The sequence below is a fragment of the Zerene cesonia genome, chromosome 4, assembly GCF_012273895.1.
Source record: "Zerene cesonia ecotype Mississippi chromosome 4, Zerene_cesonia_1.1, whole genome shotgun sequence".
Taxonomy (NCBI): Eukaryota; Metazoa; Arthropoda; class Insecta; order Lepidoptera; family Pieridae; genus Zerene; species Zerene cesonia.
Genome location: NC_052105.1, coordinates 6,944,454 through 6,961,757, shown reverse-complemented (window position 1 = coordinate 6,961,757; position 17,304 = coordinate 6,944,454). Strand labels below are relative to the sequence as shown.

The following is a 17,304-nucleotide window of genomic DNA, read 5'->3' as shown; positions in this document are numbered from 1 at the left end:
TAACGTTACCGGGCGTTACACTTTTTCATAAGTGACTCCGAGCCGCAACCTAATTTAAGACGTTGTCACGTCAAAAGTGGTTTGTAGTATTTCTCAATCTTAAATAGAACGGAATAGAGTTTTATGTCAGCAATAAATATAAGATCAAATTAATAATTATTATCGTTGTATTGCTATGTTTTCTTAACATAAGAAAATACTACACAACTCTCCCATAAGCGGTAATTTAATATAAAATTGTATTGGTCGTCTACAAACAAAATTATCCGCTCTTTTATGGAAAAATAATTGTCAAATATCCTCGTACATTCCTGTGTTTCAATACATATTTGTGCGAATGTAAGCGAAAGACATAAAACATTATATATTATATTATCTGTAGCATATAGAATAGCCACCGATCGACTTTAGCATAATAAAATATCTGTAATGCCATCCATGTTGTTTCAAAGACAAGTGTCAAGAATTCTAAAAGTCAAAAGTGATTGTCATATAAGTGAACGCTGAGAATGGAATTGATTCGTGAAAAAAATAGCAAGAGAACATAATTTATATACCTACTATTACACTAATTTTCATTTACATTTATTGTTAATTGATTTACTTACTTAGGGAATAAAATGATTAATCGTGCGAAAATGGAAGCTGGTCTCGGAGTATACTATGGTCATCGCTTTCAACTCATTACTTTTTTATTTCACTCGTTTATCTAAATTTTAAACATTTATTATAAATATTCACTATTCATTGTATTCAGATAGGTTTAATTATATTTTTACTATAATAGGTTTTTGTAAGTTACTCATCATGAGTATTCAAGTTTGTAGGGACACAACAGACGCTGTGGCCTTGTATTTGCCGCAACGTTTGTATTTAAAGCCTTATGCGAAAATAAACATTTCTATCCAGCTTCCCCCACACAAGGTGCACGGCAAGTCGATTTCCAATTGGGAATTGATGGAAAAATTACGAAAAATGATCCAACCTGATGGATTCTCTATGTTAAAAGTGTCTAAGCATAGTTCTGAAGTGATAAGGTTTGATGCCGAGTTGGAAAATCGTCCAAAGTTAGAGAGAGTGCTATCACGATTGGAGGACAGGATTATACAGTTGAACGACTATCCCGATCCCCTAAAAGTGCGTGTTTGTGAAGCGAAATCGGATTTCCCAAGTCGACATGCATGGGACTCGTTCTTTCGTGACGCGAGTGATATGGACGAAATGAAACCAGGCGAGAGACCGGACACAATACACATAGCTAACCTCCCGATACCCTGGTTTGTCCATGACCGCGATAGAAATGAAGATGCAGTGCCATCTGAAAGTTTGTTGAAAAAGATCTTCGAAAAGTATGGAGCGATACGGCAAGTCGATATTCCTATAGCAGATCCCTATCGAATGCAGATGAAAGAGGCTATGAGGGGCATTTCTACACCAGCACAAGATAGTGCTTTGTATTTTGAAGCCTATGTCCAATTTAGTGAATATGTTAGCTTTGTGAGGTGTATGGATGCTTTACGAGGCAAAAAGATCTTACGGAAGAATAATGATCTGGCCGAATGGTGTAGTATTCAAGTAGACTTTGATAAAACAAAGCATATGACTGACGCAGCTGTGAAAAGGCGCTCAATAGTGAGGGAGCGATTGGCAGCAAGGCAGAGAGCTAAGGATGAGGAAGAAAAACAAGAAAAGGAAAGGAAAGCCAAGCAAGAAGCTAAAGAGAGGTATTTAGTTTATTTATTAAATTGAATTTTGTGTTAAAGGCGACATGTTCTTAACTTAACTACAAATAGATTGGTTCAAAAAACCAATCTATTTGTATTTATTTGTGTAAAGGTATCAAATTCTGTTCAAAGCAGTAAGAGAGGCTGCCCTGCCACTGCATTGTTCTAATAAGAACAAAACATTCTTTATTTAAAGGATCTATTATGTATCCAATTATTTATTGATTTACACTTTAAATGGCAGCATATTAAAATGTAAATCATTAAATGTAGTGTCAGGTAATTGTTTTTTCTTACATTTTAATGACAAAAGTATATTAAAAAAGTTAAATCATATGACTTAATTATGCAACAGAAATTATTTAGCTTGCTTATTAGCTTAGACTCCATCTTTATAATATAACTCATAGCTATTTCACTTTTCTGTGAACAAAGAGCCTTTTCCTTGCAGAAACAAGGAAAGAGTTTCACGTATAATTTTTCATTATTTAAGACAAAAGATTGAGCAAAAGGAGCGAGAGAAATTGGAGAAAATGCGAGAGCGCGAAGAGAGAAGGAAAAAGAAGCAGTTGGCAAAGCTGATGGAGAGAAAAGATGTGGATGTTAATAAGAAAGTTTCCGAGGAGCAAAAGAAGTTACTCAAAATACAGAAGAAGTTGCAAGCGATCAGATTGATTGAAGAACTGTTTCAGAGAATTGAGGTATGGAAATTTTATGTTTATATTGTTTGTCTATGAAATACCATAATATTATTTAATACTAGAGGTCCGCCTCTGCTTCGCTCGTTGTACATATATAGCCTATAGCCTTCTTCAATCAATGGGCTATTTAATACTGAAAGAATTTTTCAGATCGGACCAGTATTTCTTGAGATTAGTGCGGTCAAACAAACAAACAAAAAAATCTTCAGCTTTGTAATATTAGTATAGATTGTGGCCCTAACAATTTTCTTAAAATACCAATGTATTATTTAATATTTATTGCATACAAAATATGTGTATACTGTTATGTAATGTTTTTTCATAAACAAATTATTGCATTTCAATTTGGTGTAGCAAAAATTTCATTGGAGCATATTGCAAGAAAAGGCAAAGGCCAATGCTACAATAAAGCTTAATTGCTCTTAGTTGTTAGTATATGTATAATATACAAACAATTTTTTAATTTATTTAATTGCTGCTCATATAGAAACATTTCATTTACTTTTGTGATTTCATGTACTTGAATTAATGAAGTCACACATTATATAATATCACAGTTAGTTTCATCATCAGGTTATGGTAGGTTGGCTGATGTCACATGTCTTCAAACTTTTGTTTTTTTGGACATTAACCATATGTGCAGATATCTTGAAAAATCAATTTATTTCCTGCACGCTCGCCTGGTCTCGAACCCGCGACCATTCGATTATATCACAATTTAGTTAGTATCCACTAAATTCCCATATACTTAATAACCTCATACGGTTTGATAGTTTTATATTCCACATTAAATCATTGAAATGTGTAGTCAAAAATACATTTAAATAATAAACCCATGACCAATTTCCAGCTACGGCCCGAGCTGCAACGCAACGGGCGCTCGCACATCGGCGAGCGCGCGGCCCGAGCTCGCCTCGTCGACAAGATGAGACGCGCCCACGAGAGGATGCTGGATGAACAGAGGGAGCAGTTGCGGCACGCGTTTGATGGTATTATATACTAGCTGTTGCTCGCGGCGTTGCCTTTATGGTTATATTTCATTTTCATGGTACAAACTTTCCACCCCTAGTTTTTATGTAATAACTGAGTTGGCAACTGAGCAGGTGGTTTGCCTGATGGTATGCGATCACCATCGCCCATGAACAGCAGAGGTCACTACCTCTGCGAATGGGCTCCGCCTCCCCCACTCACCGTACGAAACAGCACGCTACTATTTCACGCCAGTCTCCTGTGAGGGCGTGGTACTTCTCCAGTGCGAGCTGGCCCAATTCGTGCCGAAGCGTGCTCGACTCCCACATAGAAAAACTTTTATCGCATCGGGGATAATATTAATTAAAATCCTTTCTTTGCAGCTAACATTGTAGTGGCTATCAGCTTCTTAAATTTCAGCGCGATCAGTCCAGTAGTTTTGGCTGTGCGCTGATAGATCAGTCACTTAGTCACCTTTGGGTTCTATGTGTTAAGATGATGATGAATAAATGTTTGAGTTTGAGTTTGAGCCATTGTTATATAATATAACGCCGAAACATTATAAAATATCATGGCCATATATTATGCAATATACCAAACTATAAATGTATATAGGCAAGATACCAAACTGTCGAAGTATTGTAATTCGTAACATTTGCTTACTAATTCACTTCAACGCATTGATTTTCAATCATACTTATACTAATAATAATACTATAAATGCGAAAGTTTGTAAGGATGTGTGTGTGTTTGTTGCTCTTTCACGCAAAAACTACTGAACCGATTGCAATGAAATTCGGTACATAGACAGCTGGACAACAGGAATAACATATAGGCAACTTTTTATACCGATATTCCTACGGGATACGGACTTACGCAGGTGAAACCGCGGGGCGCAGCTAGAAAATTATAATCTATCAAAGTGAAACCGTTATTATGCAATCTTACGCCTACGCGCATACAAAGCGATTTACGTGAACTTGTAAATACATATTATTTAATTATTTATTATCAGGTCGGATAATAATTCGCTCCGCGCTCGAGACGAAGAAACCCAAAAGGGACTCGATAAGTTCCATCTCGTCCGACGACATGGAAGAGAAAAGAGTTAAGACTGAGAAAATGACTACGCCAGAGCGAGAGAGCGAATATAAGAATGCAGGTTTGTTATATTTTATTTTAGGGTGAAACCGCGGGGCGCAGCTAGTAATATTAAAAAGAGGGAACATTATTTTGTACTTTTGTATGTTTGTAAAGTTTTCACGCAAAAACCACTGGACTGAATTCAAAAATTCTTTCACCATTAGAGAGCTGCACCTTCACAGAGTGACATGTTATATGTACCACGGGCGAAGACGGGGCGAACATCTAGTATAATATATTTTTAATGAAAACTACATATAGAATAACTTTGAACACTACAATTATAAATAAAGTTTAATTACGCCTAGTCTCGTCCTCTCTCAGAAGCTAGGCGTTGATACGGTTTGGCAAAATGACGCGGGTTCGAATCCTGCCTCACGATCAAAACCGTATGCCAAACCGTAGCAACGCCTGTCTATTTTTTTTAATTTCTCATTACTAAAGCAATTTCCCTCCCTCAAAAACCCTCATAGGAGGCCTGTGTGCCAGCAGTGGGAACATATATAGGCTGATGATGATGATGATGAGAGCAATTTCAATTCTATAAAAACATTACAATTAAATTCAACAAACAAACTCTTCAGCTTCATAATATTAGATTAGATTTCAATGCTATAAAACTCATAAATAAACTTGTTATATTTACAGTTTCAGGAATGTACGCACCGAACCCGTACAGCTATGGATACCCGTTCGCGTGCCCGCCGGCCTACCCCTTCCCACAAAGTATGAGTATCTCTTCATGTTATATTATAATATTATAAGAAGGCAGTAACCGTATATAATCTATTTCTTTTAAAAGAGATATCTATGCGAATGCATGTGCCCTGTGCTAGTTTACATAGATAGACTAGAGAGAGTGAGAGAGAGAGAGAGAGAGAGCCTATGTCTTAAGAACAATTTTTTTTTATGATTTAGTGGCTATTAAAAGGCTTTGGCCGATTATCAGACCCACCCGACATGCACATGAGAATGAGAGTCAGTCAGAGAAAAAAATATGTATAGATTTATGACTGATGTAAGTATTATTATACTAGCTGACCCAGCAAACGATGTTCTGCCTAACTCTCATCATTCAAGGGTATGAAAAATAGATGTTGGCCGATTCTCAGATACTCAACATGCACATAAAATATATATATACTAGCTTTTCGCCCGCGGCTTCGCCCGCGTAGAATTCGCTTATATCGCGCGACATGCTAAGGAGTATTTTCTTCGCATTAAAAAGTATGGTTTGTTCTTTCCCACGTTTAGCTCCATCTTCATACCAAGTTTCATCAAAATCGGTTTGACGATCGAACTTTCATACAAACTTTCATCCCCTCTTCCAACCCTTTCTACCCTTTTTTCGCGATAAAAAGTATCCTATGTCCTTACCCAAGTTCAGTTCTATCTTCATACCAAATTTTATCAAAATCGATTCAGTGGTTTAGGCGTGAAAGCGTAACAGACAGACAGACAGACAGAGTTACTTTCGCATTTATAATATTAGTAGGGATATATAGAGGACTGGTCTAAGTGATAATCGGGGGCATAATGCATTGTGGTAACTATATATTAATATTGCTAAGTTGTTAAAATAATTTACGGTCTTCTCTCAATCATCAATCAATTAAATCATAACTCGCTAGATGTTCGCCCTGGCTTGGCCTGTGTTACATATATAGCCTATGTCACTCAGTGAAATTGTAGCTTTCTCATGGTGAAATAATTTGTTAATCGGTCCAGTGGTTTTTGCGTGAAAACATTACAAACTCACAAAAATACAAAAGTTTCCTCTTTATGATATTATTGTAGAAGATGTGACTGTCTGCCTGTTTATCGTAATTAAAATAGAGGATGAAATTTTGTACTGTGAAAATTTATTAAGACTGTTCGGTATCAAGCCAGTATAATACAATATTAAGGACGTAACCCTCTCACAACACGTAAACCGGGTTCCAGCGTCGATGTACTACCCGATGCGCGGCTACTACGGCTGCGAGGGGTTCGCGCGGCGCCCGCGGGGCCGGGGGCGCGGGGGCCGCGGGGCGCTGGGGGCGATGGGGGCGCTGGGGGCGCTCGGCCCCCGGGGGCCCCGCGCCCGCGCCCTGCCGCACTTCGACGGGCCCACCGCCACGCATCAGTACTACCAGTTCGTGCCCTTTTTCTCTTAGATATATTTATTTTTGTTTGTGATCCAAAGCACATGAAAACTCATGAGGCGGGATTCGAACCCGCGTCTTTTTGCCATTGTTTTATGTGCCTAAGGGGCACCCCACGCCATCTATTGAGATGATTAAGAACTATCGAATCCCGCCTCGTGATCAAATTTTTTCATTTCTTTCAAAATTTATTATTTATGCTGCATAATAAGCTAAATTATTTGGGAAATAAAGACTTGGCGGATATTAAATGGAGGGGAGTCAGTCTGACTTCTAGGACGAAGTCAGGACTTTAATTTTTAAATGTATATAATTCTCATTAATGAGTTGCCCGGGTTGCCTGGAAGAGATCACTTCTGAGTGATAAGGCCGCCCAACAAATTGTACTCTTTCTTTTGTACTTGTTACTAATATATATATTTTTAAAATACTGTACAATTATTTGTTAAAGAGTAATAAATAAATAAATAAAGAGTTGTATATCACAAAAGGTTGTAAGGTAAACTATTTTTGAACAGTTAAAGTGTTTCAAACTTAAATCCAATTATCATAACTGTTCGGTGCAATGACCACAGAACACCTTAGTTAGCAACACTAGGTGTCGCTGGCGACCTTCGACCCAAATAACAGCTCGACTAAACATAGCGTAACAGTCGCGTCGCGTAACATTAACAATAATTAATAAAACATAATATTTATCGAACATTAACATTAACAGTAACAGTAACAGTAACAATTTAACAATAAATGAACTAGTGTAGTGTGTACTTTTAGTTTTTTATTTCAACAAACATAAATCCCTCCAACACTAGCAACGTACCGCTACATCTGGGTATATCGCCTTACAATAACAGTTACGGGCAACCCTAGGAATTGATAAGCACATATCAGACAATTTGGTTCATAGATATTCATCATAAGATTTCCATCTTATTACCTGTTTTTAATTTTTTACGATATTTGGTCCTTCGAGCCTCTTATATTTAAAATATTCGTTAGTAAACGTATTTGCTCTAATTTATAATACAATGATGTGTTGTAGATACTTTAAGAAGCTGAACGACGCAGAGAATCGCAACGAGCACGACGACCGTGGCCGTTCGCGGTCACGGTCACGGTCGCGGTCACGGCGTCGCTCTTACTCACGGTCACGGTCGCGGTCGCGGTCACGCCGGCGGTCGTATTCACGATCGCGGTCGCGGAGTCGACGCTCGAGGAGTCGCAGTCGACGTTCACGGTCGAGGAGTCGAAGGTCTAGGTAATGTTATTCTATTACTCTCAATATAGTTAGAATATGCCATAGTTCACAATGGGAAGAAGTGCATATATAAATAAATGGTCTCAGATGATGCATATGACGGCATCTAGTTCTGAATAAAGCAACGCTTGTATAAACCAACAAACAAAAATACTTTATTGTGCACAGAATGACAAGACAAAAAAACTAAAAGAATATACATAATATTATACACATTCAAGAGCACAAAGGCACATAATTGTACAATGACGGTTAAACATCTGATAAATACATACACAAAAATCCACTTTATTTATATGTATGTTTCTATGTCCTTTAGGGCCTAGCTTAGCTGCGTCAACAGGTGGAATCTAATTTAATTATTTTTGTTCATTTAGATCTCATCGCAGTCGCACACCATCTAGATCCAGACGGTCTAGGTCACACTCAAGGCGAAGAACGAAAACGAAGTCAAAGTCCAAGCATAGAACTCCCTCGCCTAAACGGGATAAAGGAAAAAGTGCGGAGAGGAAACTAGTATCTCCGGAAAAAGCTAGATCTAGGAGATCCAAGAGTTGGTCCATGCCTAAAGAAGGAGAACCTAGGAGGTCCTGGTAGAAGATAAGAAGAGTACATAAGAGTCGAGAGAATATTTAGATTAGGATACTGTAATTTAAGAGTAATAAATGTTTTATAATTATCTGGTGCTTTTTTTGTTATTATACTTGGGTTTAGTAAAATGCTGAGAATATTAAGATAAATTTTAAACATGTCTGTTACAAGATTTTGGATTGAGTATGAACCGACCAACAATAAAGTTTTACATTCATATTATGTGATAATAATAACATTTTTTGTATTTCACATATTAAATACTAAACGGATTTATCTCTCATTGGTAAATTCTTACATATCATTGGTACACGTACACACAGAAATAGATAATTTTTTTCTATTAAAAAGGTCCCTAACGTCCATGGGGGTAGGGACCATTCTAGATTCTACAAAATGGCACCAAATGACAATTTCATATCGTAAATCGGTTAAAATTCGGTGAAGTATCGATAAATAAAACCATAAAAGAAAATTTAATAAACTCAGGAATATCCTCCGTTTTATAACTAATACGTTCGTTTAATAACTCAACATATTATGGAGGGTAATTTTTATGATTCGTTTTTGTTTGAAATCTAGTGCTTCCCATGCGGTTCCATTAAATGTTTGTCTAGTTTTTTGAGGTCTGTTAAAAACAAGGATATACAGACAGTGACCTGGGATAAACCACAGTTTATCTTTTAAATGGGTGATGATGTTTGAAACCAAACAGAAAATATTAGAAGGTATTATAAAAATGAGACTAGGTAGTAAATATTTAATAACGTTATGTGTAAAAGTATTCTTAATAAAAATCTTTCCATTAATGGGAATAATTGTCTCGTGATAAAAATTATTCAAAACTAATTATTGATATGCACTGATAATTTCATTTTCCATTGTAAATTTAACAAGAAGATAAGATACTGATTTTCTGGTATAATTTGCACTTTCATATAATATATTTCTTAATTTTTCATACATTTGTATCCAGAGGATTAAATAGTTTTATAATAAAGTCATCTACTACATGATTTTAAAATTATACTATTAATTGTATAAAGAAGTAACATTATTGTACGTGTTTGTAATGTTTTCACACAAACACTACTGGACCGATTTCAAAAATTCCTTCACAATTGCAAGTTGCATTTTAACTGATTCACATAGGCTACATATGTAGCACGGATGAAGCCGGGGCGTACAGCAAGTCTTTCTATATTTGTTTATTTATTCATGTTAATGTGTGATTTTATGAATTTATCAAAAAAACAGAAAAAGATTTAATAAGTCTTATAATATAATCAGGGGATTAACACGAAGTTGTGTTGATATAATATTATCACCTAGTATTTGATGAGCATTAATCAATGATTGTGATAGTATATCAGAGTTGGTAATTAAGGTTTAGTAATTTATAATTATTTGTTAAATCCATATTTGTCAGTGATTCTTCGATATTTGAGGGAACATGAAGGTAGCCGTTATTCTGCTTTGTGCCTTTGCGGCAGTTCAGGTAAGGATATAGTTAAATACAGTTAAATATAGAAAAATATAGTTCAATATAAGTTTCCTAAGGAATATAAATGACGTTTTAGTAATATTATAAACTGGAAAAAAGGGTAGGGATACGGGGTCAATATTTTTACTCATAAAATGTATTTTTATTACTCCACTCTTATAATCTTATATATAAAATTCTCGTGTCACAATGTTAGTCTCTATACTCCTCCGAAACCGATTCCTCTGAAATTTGGTAAGCATATTGGGTAGGTCTGAGAATCGGCTAACATCTATTTTTCATACCACTAAACGATAAGAGTAAGGCAGAACAGCGTTTGCCGGGTGCAGCTAGTATTTATATAATTGTGTTAACAACGTTTTAAAAAAATGTTTTTTTAAATCGAATTCCACGAGACTTCCGGTAAAGTTCAGTAATCACAAAACAGACAAAATATGTGGTTATATAATTTATTGTGATAATATTTAATACACATTTGGCGATGTAGACATTGGGAGCATTTTTTACCGTATTGTAGCTACTGGATTTCGTAACCGTTTCAGTACTTACATAATCGCTTTACGTATGAATGACTCGCGTTTTGAATTGTCTGACAATAAACTTAGATTTAAAAATGAAAAGTATCTATCTAATATTAAATCATAAGCTGTGTAGATATTCTGATAGAAATTCTGTGGAAGACATATTAAGAGTTTTCGTTTTAAAATCAAATATTATTAAGTAATACTGTGATCAAATCTCAGTTTTTTTTAAAGATTGCACATAAATTTTGTCAGTTGAAAAAATTTGAAAGTTATGAAATAAAATGAAAATTTTCTGTATGTATTGGGACTGTCGATAGTTCTAATATTTTTGGTGAGTCCATTAGTGCTATATTTTTATCAAAATTAATAATATATTCAATTTGAGTGATGGTCAATGAATATTTGGAAAATATTGTTGTACGTATGACGTATATCGTAATTGCCGATGAAACTTACGCTATAGGTAAATTTTAATTAATATTAATTACACTTAATCTTATCGAAGTAATCTTAATATAATGCTTAAGCCCTAGGCCCAAATAATCTTATCAGTCATGCCTAATTAGCTGTTTTCGTAATTAAAACACATTTTGCTTCATTTTCTTTAGTAATTTGCAAATTAATATTTATTTTTATCCGACTGCGTCATGAACGATTTTGATAGATAGAGGAGATTTTTTAATGTTTTGGTTCTCTTATTTGATTACTACCTTTTCGGGCGGCATTTTTATGATCGACTTTAGTATTAAGAGGAGACTTTGCATTTTTGTATGTTTGTAACGTTTTCACGCCAAAACCACTGGACCGATTTTAATGTTTTTTCGTCGTTAGAAAACTGCTACTTTACTGAGTGACATAGGCTATACATATATGTACCACGGGCGAAGCCTGGGCGAAAAGATAGTCCGATATAAGTCGATTATGTTAAAATCGCAATTCTCATATCATATCTTTACCTTATATTGCAAAATCCAGTGGTACTAATGTACTTTTTATTTGTTCCAGGGACGCAGTGTCCAGCGTAAGTATCTAAACATCACCTTATTGAGCATTTTTCTATTGATGTACGAAAACAAAGAAATTAAAATTACTGAAATTTTGTAAATTCTTAAACATGCAAGAAATCGAATAAAAGTGTTAATTATACCTAAAAAATTATACCTGGAATGGTATCATGTATTGAATTGCTTACTTGATGTCTTTCTTAATATATCACGCAAAGACATAGCTCAAACTAAAAAAAATAAACAAATAAAAAGATACGAAAAAGCTACTGGACTGATCGGCCTGCACATTGCCTCTTTGGTGTCGGCATTCGCTAAGAAAGGAATTTGAGAAATTCTTCCACTAAGGAGATAAAATAGGGAATGAAAGTTGGAACCATGGACAGTCACTTTGACCACGCGGGCGAAACTGCTACAACTGCTTGTTCATTAGCTTAATATCTTCTATTCTGTGTCCAGCTTTCGAAGAAGTGAGTTTAGTCCCATGGCTCGTCCACCTCCGCACAGCGAAGGCGGCTGACGGCGGTCTCTTGGGCTCTTGTGTTGGAAGCGTGTACAATGAGCGCTGGATTATCTCATCTGCCAGCTGCTTGAGGGAGTATGTTGCTTTGGTTATGAATAATTAATGTACGATTTGAACAATTTAGGAAACGTATGAATAGAATGAATAGAATATTATTCATACTAAACTGACTAATAGAATCTTATTTACACAACTGTACCTTATGTACCATATAAGTCTCTTTCTCTTGTATATTTGCAAAATTGTCTGTTTGGTGTGGAACATAAAATTGTTAAATAAATAAACTGTGCAGAAGGAGACTTAGGATAAATTCTATGTTCTATTAATAATTATTTCGTATACTTCGCAGTTTTATGGTCTACTTCGCTTTGTAAGTTGTGAAAACTTGTGGATTCGGCGCTAAGAATCCAATATTTAATTGTTGTATATTTTAACTTTTAAGAATTTAACTAGAGATATGGCTTAATATATCTCTAGTTAATCGATAAATCCCTGCAAGTTACATATCGTGCCAGTAATATATAATAATAAATACAAATACATACAGTTTACTCAACGAACACACACTAGCGTCGCATGAAATCAACAATCAATAAATAAATATAAGTTATAAAGAAAATTCAATCGCAACTCGAATTTTGGAATTGCAATCCGCTTCCGTATGCAGTGTACCAAATCTTTTACGATTCAAGAAAAGAGCTTTCTTTTCCTAAAGTCCGTCAACACAGGCACCTACATATATACTTGTACTTGGGTACTTGATCAGGTGACTCGTCTGCTCGCTTGCCTGTTTTATCACATAAAAACAACTATCAAATCTAGTCACTAGCCTCTCAAATAAATATAATCGAAACTTCCTCAGCTCCCGCTTCATCTGGATCCGTTTCAACGCTCCCAACGTGTACCAACCCGAGCTGGTGATCGAGTCCAACAGAGTACACCTGCACCCCGAATATAACGCTGAGACCGGTGAAAATGACATCGGGCTTTTGGATCTCAACAGGGATGTGGTGTTCTCAGGTACGAAAATATGAATTAATGCATAACTATTTATTGAAAGGAGTAAGACAAATTTATTGTCATTAAAAACAAAACCGCATATAAATAACTTCATAAATAGATTTGCGACTATTAATTTAATATCAGATTCATAAAACAAGAGCAATATGAATGTGAGACATGTGTATGGTCTTAACGCTACTAAAGTCGCAGTGCATTTGTAGACGTAAAGCCTCTGCAAATGTTGTCAAATGACAAAAAAATCAAATCAATCAAATGCCCCTTGCCAACTGTCATGAAACAATAATTCTTTGTAAGCAAGCATATTTCGATATCTTAGACCTGTAACTTAGTTTTAAGAAAATATATAAAAAAATACAGTTACAAAACATCTACTTACGGATAAGATTTATGTATTTTAATTAACAACAAAAGGTATTTTCTCTATAATAATAAATGTAAAAGGTTAACTCTTATATTTGTTTTGAAAATACAAGCTCTCCGGTAAAAGACGTAAATCTCAAAGATTATTTTCCGTTAAATTCATACACAGTATCCGTTTCAAAACAATACGATAGCCAAGAAATTTGCGGCATTAATTGGAAGCAGGTAATATTAATTTAAGCGTAGGATACCACAGTTCAAATTGCCAATTACCGCCCATTACCCTGTGTATCGGGTTTCCAAAGAAAACTTTTCAAATATTCTCTTTGTAATTAATTATTGTACGTAATTATTATCTTGGGACCATGTAATTGTTAACAATTAAGTTTAAATAGAGGGAGGGGCTTCCTTGTTTCGATTCACGGGTAAGTTCATTTCAATTAGATAGTCAATTATTATAGGTTAAACCTACTAAATACGGCCTGGTTTTTATAGGGTGTGTATCGATATTTGGGAATTCACGAGAGTTTTATTGGTCATTATATCAAAATACATAGTTTTCAAACGACTTCAATAAAAGGAGGAGATTATTTTTCTTTGGTCAAAAGCATTTTGGCTTTGATATCTTAGGACCTATTTTGATGCATAATTTTTAATTAAAAAGCTGTTGCCTTCCGTGTCCTATATAAATTTTGTCTAGTTCTGACAATTTTAAGACGGTATAGTTTTGTCAGTTTTGCTTTATTGTCAGATATTAATATGTAAAATTCATCAAAAGTATATAATTGTGATAATAAGTTCGCATTTAACCAAAATAATTTACGTTTAATATAAAATGAACTGTGCCAAATCTCACATCGTAAACAGTTATGTAATAGAACATAGCCAAGCTATGTAAATTTCTTATCATTAAATTGCCAATTTGATACGATAACTTGCCAGATTTCTCAGTAGATAACAATGACTACGTAGTAAGTAACACGTTTTTAGGTAAAATAATTTTTTTTTAATTCCACTTCCTTACGTTTGAATATAGAAACATTAAGAATATACATTATCTGTGTGTATCTTTTATACAGATACGTCACGTGACAGAATTTTAATTGTGTGGATTCCGAAGAGAAAAATAAACATGCTATTTTTGGCGCAAAAATCTGCAAAAAGTGATCAATCATTAAAACATGTCGCGTAAAATATGGCAAACTTTATATTCGATTGAGTCGACAATTAAAGCAAGAGACGCTTTCTGTTAATTATTGAACTCTCGAGTCCGCCCAAACTTTCCGAAACCCTCCAAACCGATTTTAATTTTATGGTCCTTGTCGATATTACATTTCACTTTAATATTATTTTATTATTTAAATGTGGTTTTCTGTTTGTGAAATTAAATGAGTTTGCGTATTGAAAGGCGAGACGGCCTTTTGTTCTGAAAGATGCTAAGTCACTTATATTTTATTGGAATACAAACAGAAAAAAATAGAATTATCATCCCGGTATCATAAATATGAAAGTTTGTGCGGTATGCATGTTTCTCTTTCACGCGAAAACCACTGAACAGTCATTGATTATACTTTGCAGCGATGCATCTGATGTACCAGAGTATCACAAGTGCTATATAATTAATTGTATATGAAAGAATTAATTTCTTAAGTTTTTGCGTTGTTTTGTTATTTTACATTTTCTGTAAATAATATTAATATAATGAATCCTTTGAGAATTATTTAATTTGTATTAGGTCTTGTATCAGGAGTTTTTTTATTTTAATTAAGTAGTGATAAAATATTAATCATTAATTTTGTTATTACAGAGACCATCCAGGCCATCAGTGTTGCCGCCATCGACGCTGAGGCGCCTACATCTGGAAAGGTCTGCGGGTATGGTGAACTAGAAAACGGCAGTAAGTACTTATTTAACACTTTATTGTACAAAATAACAATTGGAGATGCAACACAGAAGGTCATCTAATCATTTGACTAGCTATCATCGCAGCTTCGTTTACTTGCATAGTCGAAAATATAGACAGCCCGTCAGACAGACGGTCTTCTAAAAAAATATAAACGATAATTAAAAACTAGCTGCGCTCTACGGCTTCACTTGTGTATGTTTTTCCTTTTAATTCTTATGTTGGAATTTACTCCGTATTACATTAGCAATCTGCCAGTGAACCTTCAATATCGGTCCAGCCGATGGATTATCTGAAACAAACACACAGACAGAGAAAAATAAAAAATGTTATTTTTATAAGTGTAGCTATTGTTCGTACGCATTCAGGAAAAAGCAATTATTTCAATATTACACGGATACTCCGATTCTATTAATTTGTACAGAAAAGAAAAATCCATCAGCAAGAGTCATTGTAAATGAATATGATTTCAGATGCTGGTGAACAGCTGCAGTGCATCGACGTTCAGCTCGAGGAATCTGGTGACCTTCTCATCGGAACTGCTGAGAACAAAGCCAGCCGGGTAATATTCTACTACAGTGCTGTAATAAGTCTGTGATCATAATATGAAGTTAACTAAAAATATGGTCTCTTTTATATGTATCCGGTCTATCTATTTGGGCCAATTATTAGTTTTGATTGACATAGATTCATTTTATCACAATATACCGATATCTATTATCCTGGTATTTATAAACATGTCCTAATAATGATTTCTTCGTAATATTATCTTCTCAGTACGACCTTGGAGCAGCTCTTGTTGCTGACGACCAATTGTTTGGAGTACTCGTTAGCCCCGGTAACGAGGAAAATGATGGAGGTAATGTAATACCAATTATTATTTTTGATCTGTTTATTTTATTGGACAAGTGTGTGATGAATGATAATCTTATAGTTTAATTAGTTACGGGGTCAAACAAAAGATACCTCCCCCGGCAAGGTATCATCGAAATGAGATATATTGTGACAAGGGGCAGGGGAGGTGCTTCTTAAAATGGGACAGTCTGTGATTAGTAGAGGGGAAAGGTTCAAAAAAAGGCAACCAAAACAAAACCAAAACGCGGCTTAGCTGGCGTGGACTACAAAATTTTGTATTTCGTGGTCATTCCAAGAGGCATTTTGTCATTTTAAAATGCGTTAATCACGTCATCTGTTTATATAAGCGTTCTAAAACCGTTTTAGAAATTTCTATTTTATTTTTGAAGATATAATGACATATGATTATTTACATATTTGTGAATTCTTTTTTTCCCCCGCTTTCACGTATAGATGGCCAGCCAAATTACTTTTTCCAAATGAATAATTCTGTTCCCAGCCTTCCTGAAGGTCACTGGATACGCAGACTGGATCGCTTCAGTCATCAGCCCCGAGGAGAGCCCTGAGGAAGTTCAAGTAGCTGACCCAGTGGAAGTAGCTGATATTATCCAGGTAGCTGATGCTATCGAGGTAGCTGATCCAGTGGAAGTAGTTGACGTTATCATTATGCCTGAGCCAGTGCAAATAGCTGATAATATAGTGTTTTATTAAATGTTTGATGATGAAATAAAGTGTTTGGTTTAATTTGTGTTTTATTTAGTTAATCGTTTAGGTTGACCGGAAATGGAAGGTGAAGTGAATCTCGGTTAGGGCTATGGTTCGTTATTATTTTCTGGTCCTTTGCTAATCACCAATAATTAATTGGTAATTAATTCTTTACTAGTGGTCGGCCCCGGCTTCATGTGGTACGATTTTCTAGAAGGTAGATGTTCTAAGAAACTTCATTGTGTCTAAAACAACGGAAAAAATCCCCAATTGATCAATCTCTTTTGGAGATTTACGCTTTTGTATGTGAGAGTCGAAAGCCATCTCGCATCGGGGAGATACCACGTCTAGTAGCATGCTATTGTATTTCGTT

General features: G+C 35.1%; 2 protein-coding genes across 5 annotated transcripts; both read left to right on the top strand.

Moving 5' to 3' along the window:
• The first annotated feature begins 453 nt into the window (after positions 1 to 453).
• Positions 454 to 8,618, top strand: LOC119839658 (A-kinase anchor protein 17A). Of its 4 annotated transcripts, none has more exons than XM_038366060.1 (9): positions 454 to 534; positions 910 to 1,724; positions 2,176 to 2,425; positions 3,276 to 3,414; positions 4,410 to 4,556; positions 5,186 to 5,263; positions 6,482 to 6,671; positions 7,724 to 7,939; positions 8,317 to 8,618. In XM_038366060.1, the coding sequence occupies exons 2-9, from the start codon at positions 958 to 960 to the stop codon at positions 8,534 to 8,536; spliced, it is 2,007 nt and encodes a 668-aa protein (XP_038221988.1). In that variant the 5' UTR covers positions 454 to 534; positions 910 to 957; the 3' UTR covers positions 8,537 to 8,618. The 4 variants fall into 4 exon arrangements, with proteins under 4 accessions (XP_038221988.1, XP_038221985.1, XP_038221987.1 ...); XM_038366059.1 differs by having other exon boundaries at positions 457 to 666; XM_038366057.1 differs by having other exon boundaries at positions 456 to 1,724.
• Positions 8,619 to 9,983: 1,365 nt separating this feature from the next.
• Positions 9,984 to 16,967, top strand: LOC119839813 (kallikrein-4-like). The gene is made up of 8 exons (XM_038366253.1): positions 9,984 to 10,028; positions 11,564 to 11,579; positions 12,022 to 12,160; positions 12,948 to 13,105; positions 15,276 to 15,365; positions 15,845 to 15,933; positions 16,149 to 16,230; positions 16,726 to 16,967. The coding sequence occupies exons 1-8, from the start codon at positions 9,984 to 9,986 to the stop codon at positions 16,935 to 16,937; spliced, it is 831 nt and encodes a 276-aa protein (XP_038222181.1). The 3' UTR covers positions 16,938 to 16,967.
• The last annotated feature ends 337 nt before the right edge of the window (positions 16,968 to 17,304 follow it).

Bases quoted from the DNA above. Each gene is read 5' to 3' on its own strand.
- LOC119839813 (XM_038366253.1), top strand. From the start codon at position 9,984: ATGAAGGTAGCCGTTATTCTGCTTTGTGCCTTTGCGGCAGTTCAG. The intron at 12,161-12,947 runs GTATGTTGCTTT...AAACTTCCTCAG, and splicing joins TCTGCCAGCTGCTTGAGGGA to CTCCCGCTTCATCTGGATCC. The intron at 16,231-16,725 runs GTAATGTAATAC...TTCTGTTCCCAG, and splicing joins TAACGAGGAAAATGATGGAG to CCTTCCTGAAGGTCACTGGA.
- LOC119839658 (XM_038366057.1), top strand. From the start codon at position 808: ATGAGTATTCAAGTTTGTAGGGACACAACAGACGCTGTGGCCTTGTAT. The intron at 1,725-2,175 runs GTATTTAGTTTA...TTTTCCTTGCAG, and splicing joins AAGCAAGAAGCTAAAGAGAG to AAACAAGGAAAGAGTTTCAC. The intron at 5,264-6,481 runs GTATGAGTATCT...ACCGGGTTCCAG, and splicing joins GGCCTACCCCTTCCCACAAA to CGTCGATGTACTACCCGATG.